Source organism: Cygnus olor, chromosome 4 (assembly GCF_009769625.2).
Source record: "Cygnus olor isolate bCygOlo1 chromosome 4, bCygOlo1.pri.v2, whole genome shotgun sequence".
In the NCBI taxonomy this organism is placed as follows: Eukaryota; Metazoa; Chordata; class Aves; order Anseriformes; family Anatidae; genus Cygnus; species Cygnus olor.
In genome coordinates, this window is record NC_049172.1 from 6,386,599 (window position 1) to 6,399,735 (window position 13,137).

The 13,137-nt window shown below is 39.4% G+C and overlaps 1 protein-coding gene across 7 annotated transcripts in view; it reads left to right on the plus strand.

The window, feature by feature from the left end:
• The first annotated feature begins 57 nt into the window (after nucleotides 1-57).
• Nucleotides 58-13,137, plus strand: part of LOC121069133 (sodium/hydrogen exchanger 9B2-like) — a 37,400-nt gene continuing 24,320 nt past the window's right edge. For 6 of the 7 annotated variants that reach the window (XM_040554915.1, XM_040554920.1, XM_040554917.1 and 3 more), the window contains exons 1-8: nucleotides 58-274; nucleotides 2,956-3,058; nucleotides 4,599-4,782; nucleotides 6,246-6,416; nucleotides 8,636-8,778; nucleotides 10,748-10,875; nucleotides 11,741-11,916; nucleotides 12,467-12,573. In XM_040554915.1, coding sequence (XP_040410849.1) covers nucleotides 2,969-3,058; nucleotides 4,599-4,782; nucleotides 6,246-6,416; nucleotides 8,636-8,778; nucleotides 10,748-10,875; nucleotides 11,741-11,916; nucleotides 12,467-12,573 — 999 coding nt within the window. In that variant the 5' untranslated portion in view covers nucleotides 58-274; nucleotides 2,956-2,968. Of the gene's footprint in view, nucleotides 275-1,139; nucleotides 1,220-2,955; nucleotides 3,059-4,598; nucleotides 4,783-6,245; nucleotides 6,417-8,635; nucleotides 8,779-10,747; nucleotides 10,876-11,740; nucleotides 11,917-12,466; nucleotides 12,574-13,137 lie in introns of those variants that run through there. The other variant, XM_040554921.1, reaches the window with a different exon arrangement.

Below are 13,137 nucleotides of genomic sequence, written 5' to 3' on the forward strand. Positions count from 1 at the left end.
GGTGGACCGCTATCTACAGCGCCAGGAGATAAGGTGACATCTGGGAAGCCTTTGTAGGTCCCCCCAAGATGCAGACTGAGGGCCTTGCTGCCTCCTCTTGTGAAGCTGTGGAGGAGGGACTGCGCTGGACTAGCGGCAGCAGCAGGGGAGGAGGAGCCAGAGCTGGCACAGAGCTGTTCCTGCCTGCAGGGAGCGGATTAGCACCTCTCCATCTCCGTGTGCTGGAGAGGCTGCGCAGGGGCATGGTCTTTCTCTGAGTCCTGCCATTCCCCAGGTAAGTTTCCCTCCGTCCTGTTGCATCTCCATCCCCTGCAGCTGGATGCAGCAGGAGGAATCACCCAGGGACTGCTCCCCAGCTGTGCAGGGAGGGAGCTGGTGGGGGAGGTGGGGAAGGAGGTTGCATCAGGGTTTACTCACGCCTTTTTCTGGGTGACGGCTGTCGCTTTTTGTTTAATTCTGAACATTAGTTGCTCCGGCAGTGGTTGCGGCATTTTGTTTGTGTTCCTTTCTGGACTGCGTGCGCGCAGAGCAGAATGTTGACCGTCACTAGGGCAATAGGGCTAAAAATATCGGCATGCACATGCTGCCCATCAGTCATCTTTTGAGCCCTGCTCTCCCTCTCTTTTCTTCTCCCTCCTATTAAAAACAAGTAAAATCAGAGGATCTACTAAAAACTGTTATAAAAAGCCTTTCTTTTCCAACAATAAGGGAAGTATATTTTACAGAGATGTGCTGAAATAAGCCTGTTACTGGCTGGTTTCCACAATACAAGCCTTAACAGGGGGCTGTGAGTTCTGCCACATGGTTTCTCAATCCCTCTGATTTTGTTTGCATGGCGGGTGACATTTTGTTTGCTTTTTGCTGTGTGTGTATGTGTTTTTTCTTGCGTATTTGGGGGCTTTTTGGGTTTTGTCTTTTTTTTTTGGGGGGGGTGGATTGGTTTTAAAATCGGCCTGTGTTTTGCTTGTGAACTAACTACTCGCTTTGATCTCATTCATCCCACTTCCTATTGCTCAAAGGTAGCAGCAGTAAGAACCTGACAGGATGAAGACCTGTCACACAACACCCAAAGGCAGAGCACACACTATCACACTCCTCCATTCCCACCTTGAAACAGTCCCTGCCCAGCAGAAGCAGAGAACCCCATCCCCTTGCTCAGTCAATCTTTCCTTTCCTTTATGCTACTGTGAGCAGCGCCTGCAGGCGCTGAAGTTGTGAGGTGGGCTCCTGTTCCTCAGAAGTATTGATGTATTTCTTGTCAACAACTCCATGACTCCAAGAATTGGGATTGTCACCCACCCAAAGCCGGATGAGAGCAAATGTTTTCCATCCCTTACTATGCACACACACACACTCCTTTCAGAATTACAAAGTACAAATACCCTGAGGAAATGGTTAGTGAAGGGAAGGAGGGAAGAGCTGGTAGCTTGCTGATGCTTTCTAGTCTAGTTAGTAGACTGGCATTTGTGGATTCCTGGCCCCAGTGCCTAGGCAAAATCTTGAATCTTTCCTGGAATTTTAAATCTTGAATCTTTCCTCTGAGGAAAAACAGAAGTATCACTTACGACACTTTAAAAAAAAAAAAAAAAAGACTGCCACTGCTATTTGGATGCACAAACAGTAATTAAAAATGTAGAAAGGTACTGAAAGTAAAGTAAATATCTTCAGTTCAAAAAGGAAAGAGAGCAAAACCATTACATTGGAATACATTGAAACTGGTTTTGTAGTCTTTCTCTATGCCTTAGCTATGTCTCAAGCCAGTTTCATATCAGAACAGCTCAAATAAAACCACCCAGGTGTTAAAACAGCCCCTGTCTTTGTTCAAGAGATCTTTCCCAGATCTCAAACATATTATAAACCAAAGGCTTGATAATTGTGAGAATCAGTTCCCTGACTTGCTTCCAGCAATTCATCAAGGAAGGAATTTCTTGGCTCAAGCATTCTGGCACAACTTCAGTTGTGTTTTATATGGCCAGAGTATTGTACAGGGCTTCAAGAAAAAGCTGTTAGCATTGATAGGTAGTCGGTGAAGCTGCTGTGACAAAGAACTCTAGTAAGCCTTGTATTCAGACATGCGCATGAAACTCTTATTAACTCAGACTTGTGAAATTACAGTAAATATTCATACACAATTTCATTTAGGACACTGACGTATCTCTTGTTACCATCAACAGAACCAGCAATGGACCAATTAGACTGAGTAAATACAATGATAATTACCCACAATCAGCTTGGAGCTTACAATCCCTCTTTCTGAGAAGTATCTCTCATTGGATATAAGCTGTAAAAAAGAGCCATGTTTTCTCAGCCTTGTAGAATGCAAGTTGTATATATTTCTAATCTTTATTCAGATAGGCATCTGTTTCTTAGATATTCAGTCAATGTGTTTGTGAATAGTGATATCTAACAGCTATGTCCTTGAAAACTGCTGAAAATCAAACTGAATCTGGTCAGGTTTAAGCTAGGGGGAAAAGTGTCCCTTTGTGCATATGCTTTGGAAGCTACGCTTGTTATTCCTAGCTTTAAGAAATGGTCACTTGCATTAGCATGTGCATGGGCCCTGTGTTGCTTTCAGAACTGATGGTCCTGGCAAGAGGTGTAGGCAGTAAGGGACCTTTCTCTTGCACTGATAGAAGGCATAAATATATAGGTACGTATTACAACCATACCTCTTATAGAAGGTATAAGAGATTAGTACAGAGCACAAAGATTCTAAAACTTAGGGGTTTTTTAGTGCTTGACTTTGTAAACCTAATGCTATTCTCTTATTAGCTTCTGTATTTTGTCTTACAGCATACACAGGCATGCAAAAAAAAAACATTTAATTTCAAATTGGGCTGTGAGGTTTGTTTTTTTCACCTGTTTTATAAGGAAGAATATAATAGCATTGAAAAGTTTTGTGTATGGAAAATAATATTACTTCTGTAACTTTTCTATCTTCATTGCTTTCATTAGGTTTGCCACAACGATGAAAGGAGATAGGTTAAATGAGAATGAGGATTCTGAGCCATCCGTATGTGAGAGAAATGGCATGATTCCCATGCATGAGAAAAGTGAGGTAATTAATTAGCATCTCAAAGTACAGCTTTAGTTCCTTTCCCTTTTCTTGCTGCATCTGTTAAACTGCTGAACAGAATGCAGAGAGAAATCTCTGTGGGAATTTCTTATCATTAACAAAAGTTCAGTTTTAAAAAGTGTGTTATGTTGGATTGCTGGAAATCACTGGCTACAATTTCAGCCTGTACTAGAAAATAAATCACTGTAAGATTCACAGTCAGCTATGGAAGAGAATTAAATGGACTTGGGATTGCTTCTCTGCTTTCAAATTGTGCCTATCAGTCTGATTGCTGAAGTTATTCATGCATCTCTTCCCTTTTCTCAACTAATAAAAATTTTAAAATCACAGTTTTAAACTTCCATTACGCATGGTTCTGGTGTTGACTTCTATATCTTAAAAAAAAAAAAAAAACTTGCAGTAAATGGAAGAATAAAATTTTTCATAGAAAAGGCACTGCCAGTTAAATGCACGGTATTGACTGTAAAGATAAGTACTGTATGGCATGGTTTTATATGCATATGTGGTTGGTGATAGCAGGATCACAGGGTAGAAAACCAAGTAGCTCCACGCTCAAAAGCTCACAAGATTTGGTTTTCCAACTGTGACTCTGAGTAAGGGCTATATATATATGAGACAGACAAATAATGGGAAACGTGGAACTGTTACTGGATGAAAGCCAAACCACAGTATAGGCAAGAATTCCATGTCCATGCTATGACAATGAGCTGACATGAAGCGGAATAACTCTAAGGGAAGGTAGATGATTAACTTGTCAAAAATAAGGACCCTAAAACGAAGTGAGGCATATATCCAAAAATGGTCAAAAAGTGCTTTGGCTATGAATATGGATAAGCAGCTGAATTAGTATAAGAGAGCAGCTTCAACAAACTGTGCTTCAGGAAACCTGCATAGTACTTGTCCTCTACCTTGACTTAGCAGCTTGAGCCTTCCAACAATGGATCGCGTGAGTGATGCTTGCACCAGCCACCTGTGCTGTTTCTTTCATCTTTATATAATAACGAGTGGGTTTGGTTATTTTGGTTCAAGGCTTTGTAACAGAAATTATTTAGGAGTTATGATAAAGATACTGTCTCACTAGGATGATGCTAATTGTTAACTTCTTTGTGGAATCCACTGTGGAAGCAGAACGTTATCAAACTCTAGAAAATACTGATATATATTTAGCTCATACCCAAGACAATCTGAACCCCGGTTGTTAATATTGTTTTTCTTCAAGTATTCTTCTTCAGCTGAACAGGTGCTATGTGTTCAGCAACAGGAGTTCTGTTAGTCACAGATAAAAGGTAAATGTCCTGCAGCTTCTCATTTGCAGATCTTTGTGGGGTATAAAAAACACAACAGAAAATGCCTAATATGCTACAAAGCTCTGACCTTTCCTGTAGTACAGCAATAGTTTACTTAATGTAGTCTTCAGTAGACAGGACGGACCTAGCACATCACAGCTGATTGCAGATGTCTGGTACACCACTACAAATACAGACAGTGCTGCTTCTGAGAGGATCTTATTGCTTTCATTCAGGAGAGACCAACAGTAGACACCAAAAGTGCTGATGGGAATATACAAACAGAAGAAACTGCTCTCTTGAATCACTCTGCTCAGCAACCTCCAGAACCGATACCAGGATCTTCAACATCTACAAGAACATGGAGGCAAATATTTGCTTGCCCACCCCAGGGTTTACTGGCCCTAATAGTGACGAACGGTATGTAAAAAAGTGACAGCACAAAATGTTTAGTTAAACTGCGAAATGGCAAACGAAGTACTTGTTTCTCTGGATGTGATGATTTCTGACTATTTTCCTTGAAGATAATGAAGGGAAATAGCCATGTTTTTGCACATCATACCTTAAACATTTTAGCAGAGGTAAAACAAATATTTGTATTAGTTTTGTTCCTCTATCCTGTATTCTGTGTTTAATGTGGCAGATATGTCTTTGCATTGCAAATTGTTTTCATCAGAAGAAAGACCTCCTAATTCTCGTCTTAATAGTCTTTTTGTGTGAGAACATCAAGATGATTATAAACACAGTGCATTTTCCACACACTAGATGGCTTTTTATTGAATTAAGGCAACAAAAATGAGGCTGTGGTGATACCTTTCTCTGTATGGAATACCCTATAATTTAAAAGCCAAGAATCCTAACTCCAAGACAAATAAATTCATTTTGCTTAAGATTTGCCCTGCACTCTAATCTCACGTAAGAGAATGCCTGGCTAACCAGTTATTTCAGGCTTTTCCTAGCAAAAGACATTTTCTGTGGTTTTGACTGCTTTTACAGTCTCTGCTCTCTCTCAGTTGGGATTCTTTGATATTATGTTTGGAAAACTACTGGTCTCCTATCACTCTCAAATACAATTAAGAAAAGTCCACCCTGAAAATGCAATATATTTTCTTATGATTATGAGAAGGGGGATTTATAAAACAAACTTTTTTTTTCTCTCCTTCCCTCTTCTGCTTTTATATCTATGCATGTTTGTTCTTGCTGCATAACTGTAGGAACAGACTTGGAAACCTGGAAAGAGAGTAACATCTTCACATGTTCTGTAACATGTTCACATATCTTTTTTTTTGCTCTTTGTATTATTCCTGTTGGATTGCTGTATCAAGAGCAGTATCTGTACTACCTTAGGCTGACTGGACACATGACCTTCTTCAGATATTTTTCCCCTAGGGATAGCAGTGCATTGTATGAACCTATCTAGCCAAAAAAGAGATACTTCAGTTCCTATAGAAATGAGCCTAGAGCTGCAGTCATTAGCTCAAAGACTTGCCAGGCTGTACAGCAGCAGGTTCTTACTGCAGTTGTTAAGTAGCTGAAGGAAGATAGTTGAAATGCAAGATAAGTTTTGTGAAAGTCTTGGCTTTGTTTGGGACCTGTTAAGTGCTTTCCACAGTCGCCTAAGATTTTTCTCAATGATTTTTGGACCCTAATGGTTTTCTTGTTACCATTTTCTGAAGTATCTTTGTGTCTACAAAATCAGAACATCGGCTTAGGGAGCATTAAAGATCAAATGCATTGTTATGATTCAACTCATTTTTAAGGTAAGAAGTTTTAATTCTGGGATTTAATTGTACCTTTTTCCTCAGTGGAAAAACAAATGTGACCTCATAGTGAACTTTAGCATTAGAAATGATTACATATGAATATTTCTTTTCTTGTTCTAGTTGCACTCGTGGTCCTGGTTTGGGCTGTGGTTTGGTCCATCACTGGCACTGAATGTCTCCCAGGTGGAAACCTGTTTGGAATTATGTTTCTTTATTTTTTTGCTGTCATTGGTGGTAAAATTTTTGGACTTATTAAAATACGAACACTGCCACCTCTCCCTGCTCTTCTGGGTAAGATACCCTTCCTTCTTTTCTTCCTGCATAGCAGTGTTGTTTAAACAAGTAACATCTGCATGTTAGATATGTTTGGATTAGGAATATGCAAACTGCAAAGTCCCCAGATCTGTAGCTTTTCTAAGTGACTTGTGCCTGGTCCTCTTGGAGAAGGTGCAAAACGTCCCAGACTGGCTTAGGTGAAATGGCCTGTATGTTACCGAGTCTCCTCTTTATCCTCTTGGTTAGATCAAGTATGATATTGTGAAGTACTGTAGTGCCAATGAAACTGAAAAAGGCTGCCCCCTTATTGTGCTTAGTCTATAAATAAGTAGAGCTCTTGATACAGGGAAGTCTTTGTGGCAGAGTGGGCTAAAAATATCTGCCTGTAGTGTGTTGATATGATTTGTAACCTGCATAGCTGGTGGTGTCTCACACGTTAGCACCTCTTACAGGGGAAGGGCTGGATAGCTTCCTATAGCTTCCACACTGTTCAGGCAGTGTGCATATTCTTGTACTGCTTAGCTTCACAAGTGAGAGCAAATTCAAATGAGAGGGAGGGAGGTTTTGCATGTGGCATGCCTGCCTGCAGTAACACAAACAGACTTTTACAAGCAGGGAGTCTGCTCTAAGTAAACATCCACCTTAAAAAAAAAAAAGTTTCTGACCATTTGGATTCTGCTTTTTTCAGTTACATCTGTATCTAAAAGCTGAGTTGAGCATGAAGCTGCTTGTCTGACCAGCACTAATGAACAACAGCAACTTAAGCATGATGGCACATGTCTGGCGAGCTGCTTGTGTTAGAGTTCATTGTTCAGATCCATGGTCTTTGAGGAAAATCAGAGCAATCTGAGACAAAGGAAGAAATAGACAATGTCTTTATGTAGTTTTTTTTTTTCCCCACTAAAAATACAAATCTTATACTCTTGCATAGGAATCCTTGCATTTAATCTGTATTAAGTGCACTGTGGCTGGCTTAGCACTCTGCACCTTATAGTGAGCTTCTGCATGAGGGGAAAAAAGGAATGAAATTGGTACAGAAACAGTCACATAGTATACTTTAGGTATACATTGCAGAGAGGTGTAGCTGGCAAGGTGAAGCAGAACAATGAAGGTATCTTTTAAGGTAGTGGGTTTTTTTCTTTGTGAAGCAGACTTCCAAATTTGTGTAGATCCAGTACTTGGATATCACACACACACACAAAAAAAAAAATTGCAAAGAGCATGTGATCATTATGCTAGCCTGATATAATTGTCACGAGGTACTGCAGGCTAATAATGCCACTTTTTTTCTGAGAGGGAGTGCGAAGAACAGTGTCCAAAAGTTTAGCGTGTTCCAGGACAAAACAATTCCACAGCCAAGGCTTACAGGCTCACACCAAGCTGTGACCAACCTGAGCACAGTATTTATTTACTTTCTGCCTTTTTTTTGATTTCCTGTTTGTTAACATGGTTAATATGAAATTACACCATGAAAATGTAGGTCCCAATGACTCAAAGATACAATCAACCTTTACAGATCTATAGGTGAAGTTACCCTTTTCCATACTTACCTGTATCTTTCCAGAGCTCCAGTTCTGATAGCTTTGCAGGAAGTCTCTGGTTAAAAAGTTTTGCTAATATTTGCAAAAGGTTGGATCTTACAAGTAGCTTAAATAAAGGATAAGAGCAAGTTCCTGATATTCTCCCCTTTTTTCCTCTTTGCATAAAAGCTGTATTGCCAGAGCATTTTAAAATCTGAGTTAGTCCATGGTCAGCTGTTTTAGCTAATTTTCCAAGGAATTCAGCATTACGGTTCCTGTGATCACTACATTTCTTATACCTAAAAGGATTTTTTTAACAGTTTCTAACGTCTGAGATAAATATACAATATTATTACATGATCTTACTCTTTTCATGTTAAAACAAGCTGACAAGCAAAATATGTTTAAGGATTCAGAGGTGGTTTTGCTCATGGTAAGTATGACCTGCACTTAGTGAACAAATCTGAATTCTGTTGACTCTTGCTAGAGTTAAAAATTAGCTACAGCTAAATTTATTTATTGTGTTCTAGACCTCTTTCATTGCTTTAAACATCACTGTTTCCAAGTACCCATCTTTAAAACAAGGCTAATATAGAATCGGAGCTGTTTCTTTGTCTCTTATATATCACACAGTGTTTATTTTAACAATTTGAGGTAAGTTCTTATTGCAGTCAAATAAATCATTTGACAGCAGTTTGTTTGCTTTCATTTAAGGGATGCTACTTGCTGGTTTTCTCATCCGAAATACCCCATTCGTTAGTGACATTGTCCAGATAAACCTACGCTGGTCTGCAGCACTGAGGAATATTTCTCTTTCAATTATCCTGACTCGAGCAGGACTTGGCCTGGATCCAAAGGTATGGCACCAGCCATTTGTCTGGGGTATAAAGCATAAAAGAGCCCTCTAAAAATTGAATAATTAATTATTTAAAATTATTGAACTGTTTGGTCTTAAAGGATTTTTGAATTAGAGCATTACAGAAAGCATAGTTTTGACTTGTATAGTCATGTTAATCAATATTGGTGACTGGATTTGTAGAGGTGGTGAGCAATCCAAAAAACACCTGAAGGAAACTGATTTTATGACTATTTACCCCCCTTGCCTTAAAGAAATGTCCTTAATTTTGTGAGCAGGACATCCTGAGGACAGACAATCCATCATAGTCTGTCAGGAGGAGTTCACACTGCCTGACAAACTACCTGTCACTTTACACTGACAAACTAAAACAAGTAATGAAGGGAGTCCCTATCCAGAAAGAAAAATATTGTTTGTGCTGACACAAATCAAACAAACAAACAAAAACTTTTGTCTTTTTTGTTTTTTCCTTTCTCTTTTTTTAATCATTGCAGGTTTTATGCCAATATGTTAAATTTAAAGATGATTCCAGATGTACTACAGAAACAGTGCTTCACATCACTGTGAAGGCCATAATGCTTCTGTGAACAAAATAGTTTTCCTCCACATGCTTGAGGAATTCATTTTCCCTAATAAATTATTTATAATTTTATAATAGATAATTTATAATAAAGTTTTATAATTTATAATGTTATTTTCCCTAATAAATTTATATTCCCTGAATTAATTAATAAAAGGTTTTGCTTGATCGAAATCAGCTGAAATAAAGCTGTGCCATATTAGCCCCTATCTATTTAAGTGGCTGTTTAAAGTTTATAGCAAACTTAGTTTAATTATAGCTAGCTCAGGTCAACAAATCTGATTTTCTTACCCACAATGAAAACTAGGGAGTGTGATTTTTCAGCTATTTAGGAAAACAGGGTTTTGTCATTCTTGAAAAATGGTTTTCTTATATTACGGTTGTCCATTTTATGAAGATATTGAAGCTTGTATATCTTGTATTAGCGTGTCCTGTGCATTGTTACACACAGCTTGAGTGTCCAGTTACACGAGATTGCTTTTCTTTCTATTCCCTGACAACTTTTTTGGCCAAAGGAATTTCATCTTTGACTCATTTGTCTCCCATGTGGCAATCGAAACTGTCATTTGGACTCCATATGTAGCAACGCTTTGATGTGCTTACAATTGTTCCTTGTGTAATTGAAGCTGTGAAGACAAAGATGTCAGTTGCTCTGGTGATTCTCAGCCCTAATTATGCTGGGATAAACTGCGCCAGTAAAAACTGCAACTCATTGTGATTTTTTCCATGTCAAAATTTAGGGACTCATCCTAGCAGAGTCATGTTTGTGACTAACTGTTAAAGGCTGCTTTTAGAATCGGATACTCAGTTTTAGAGAAGTTTTTGGATAGAAGTTGCTGAGCCAAAAGGAACGTACTCTACTCTGGGTATCGAGTGAGAGTCAGCTGAAAGAAATGCTTGGCTCCTTTCTCTAATTTCATGTAGTTTTAACTTTTCATCATTTGTTCAGATTTGGGAATGATTTTTTGGGGTGCTCGTGCAACTTATGGGATGATAGCTAAATCTTCTGTGGACAGAGCAAATGACCTGAAGTAACCGTGGGTGAGTCAGATGGGTTAAGGGTGCACTTTTCAAATGAATTGTTGCTCAAGCCTCTCCTATGTTGTTTGCACTGCACAAGAAGCCAAAGAATCCTCAGCTTCCCCTTCCTCCAATGTGGAGGGACATTAGTAAACGTGTATTTGGTGGGTTCACTGCCACACTTGTAATTTGATACCCAAATTCAGTTGTGCTTGAGCCTATCTCTGGCATAGGCCATGTAAAAAAATAATATCCCGCACTGCGGCTTAAAGGGAATTCTTTCAATAAACTAATCAGATCACAAAAGTTATTCCTCTCCATGAAGCTAAGGGTACTGATGCTAATGCCTGAATTTGCTTTTATATTGTAGGCTCTTAAGAAACTCAAAGCAGTCTGTTTACGGCTCTCTTTCGGACCATGCCTCTCAGAAACATGCACAGCTGCTGTTCTCGCCTATTTATTCATGCATTTACCATGGCAATGGGGATTTATATTAGGGTAATGTACTCTCTTTTCTCCTGTGTGACAAAGGTGCCTATTTTCATGCTACGGCTAGATGATCCAAATGCAGTTAGTTCTCTGCCAAGCAGACACCTCAATTTAATGCCAGTTAGGAAGCCGTGCTTAGCCCATGTGGTTGTTTGCTTACCATTCATGTCTGGGTCTGTGGCTAATTTAAAGGTCACATTTCCAAGCTGTGGAGGAGTACTTGCATCATTTTTCTTCTCTGTTTGTGATCTGGGCATTACAGAAGGAAGAAGGATGGTGCAATCCCTGGGTCTTTAACCACAACACAAAGGGTTTTTAGGGAAAGAAAATGATACCACAGTTTTGTGCTCAAATTCGGAATTTCCCCTTTGAGAGATGCACATAGGACAGCCTTCTGTCACAAGTTGAGGATAAGGATATGGCATCGTTAAATTTTGGAGTAATATCCTTGAAGAGGAAACCTTTTCAATCTAGGTTCTGTCTAAACTGGTGGACTCAGTCCAGACCACATACTAGAGCAAGATGGATGCACTCCTCTGCCACATGCTGAATTTTGAGAAGGAACTAGGTGCTCAAATTGTAGGCGTGTCTAGACCAGGTTCCTAAAGTGGACAGTCAAGGTATGTGTCAGGGAGTACAACTGTGTAAAGTCAAATCTTAGTCTGTGGAACCCTTTATTTTGAACATTGAGTTACACAGTCAGGAAGTAAAAGCTGACTGTGAATCTGCATGAAAATATCCCTGCTTGTAATTAGCAGGGAAAAGTAAGGACAATATCTTATGTAAAGGTCTATGTAAACTTCAGGAGAGGGATCAGAATGTTTTGAAGTTCACTGCTTTCTTTCAAAGAGAGGCTGACACCATGTGTTTTCAGTTTTGTTCTAGGTGCAGTCTCTCCTGCTGTTGTGGTTCCCTCAATGCTGATTTTACAGGCTGGGGGATATGGAGTGGAGAAAGGTGTCCCGACTTTGCTAATGGCAGCTGGCAGCATTGATGACATTCTGGCTATTACAGGCTTCAACACTTGCCTTGGGATGGCTTTCTCTTCTGGTATGCTGGTTAATCTGTAGGTGGTGACATCCAGGACAAACTGTGATATTTTGAGGAATCTATGCTCTGTTATGACTGACTAGTTTGTATCTTAATGACATCTCCTTGTAAAGTTCATGAATGGACTTGAATATTGATAGAGAAATTACCTGTGGTCAAAAAAGTCTTCATGTGACTCCATCCACTCTGAGTTGTGGGTCAACTTTCAAAATACTTTTTTTTTTTTTTTTCCCCTCATCTACTCCCTCAGCTGCCAAGTCTGGCCCCTGTGTGCCCAATACAAGTGCTCCCAAAGTCTTCCAGGGTTTATCGATGCTCTAGCAGTGGCTCTTTCTTTGGCTTTTCTAGCACACTTTCTTGGCATGAACTTGCAGAGAGAGAAAGTTGCACTGTCTGGTTCTTTCAGGCCCATGGGTTCTTTCCTGACCCCTTCCCCCAAGTAATTTAAAGCAGAGACTGTCCTGGAATCACCCTCACAGGTCTACAGTGTGGTTTCTGTGTGAAGGGTCTGTTTAAGGGTTACTGAACACATTTTTCTTTTGTCAAATAGGTTCCACTCTATACAATGTGCTCCGGGGAGTGCTGGAGGTTGCTGTTGGCATAGCAGCTGGGGGGATTCTGGGAATGTTTGTTCGGTATTTCCCAAGCCATGATCAGGTAAAAAATATATATATAATTTTAAAAAACTGTTATGTAAGAGATTCTTCGCTAAGGGATGCTATTCTTACGTTATCCATTTTCAAATTTCATACGAAGCTGTTTTTTGGGAAAGCAGTGTACAGCTCTAACAGCTTCTAACATTTCAAAGCCTATGGAGCAAGGATGTGTTTTAAAGACGATTACTTGCTTACTGCAACAATAGCAATGTGTGATCTCACAGTCCTTCCTGATGCAGAGCTTGGAGCCCAGCTCACCATCCTGCTCACTGAAGGTGGTGGTAATGTTCACATATAAAGGGAAAACCTATTTCAGACAGTAGAATAATCATCAATTAAATTGATGTGCAACTCATTTACTTCTCTAAGATGTTTCCATTAGGCCTAAGATAAAATAGACAGATTACGGGCTTCAAGTGATCGGGCATATTAACATCAATTAGAATGTGTTACTTCTGATTAAAAATTATGCTTATATAAAGTGATAGATGGATTTACTTTCAAGGATAATTAAATGAACAGAAAATTGTAGAAGTAAATAGATACGTTCTGGATTACTGAAGTC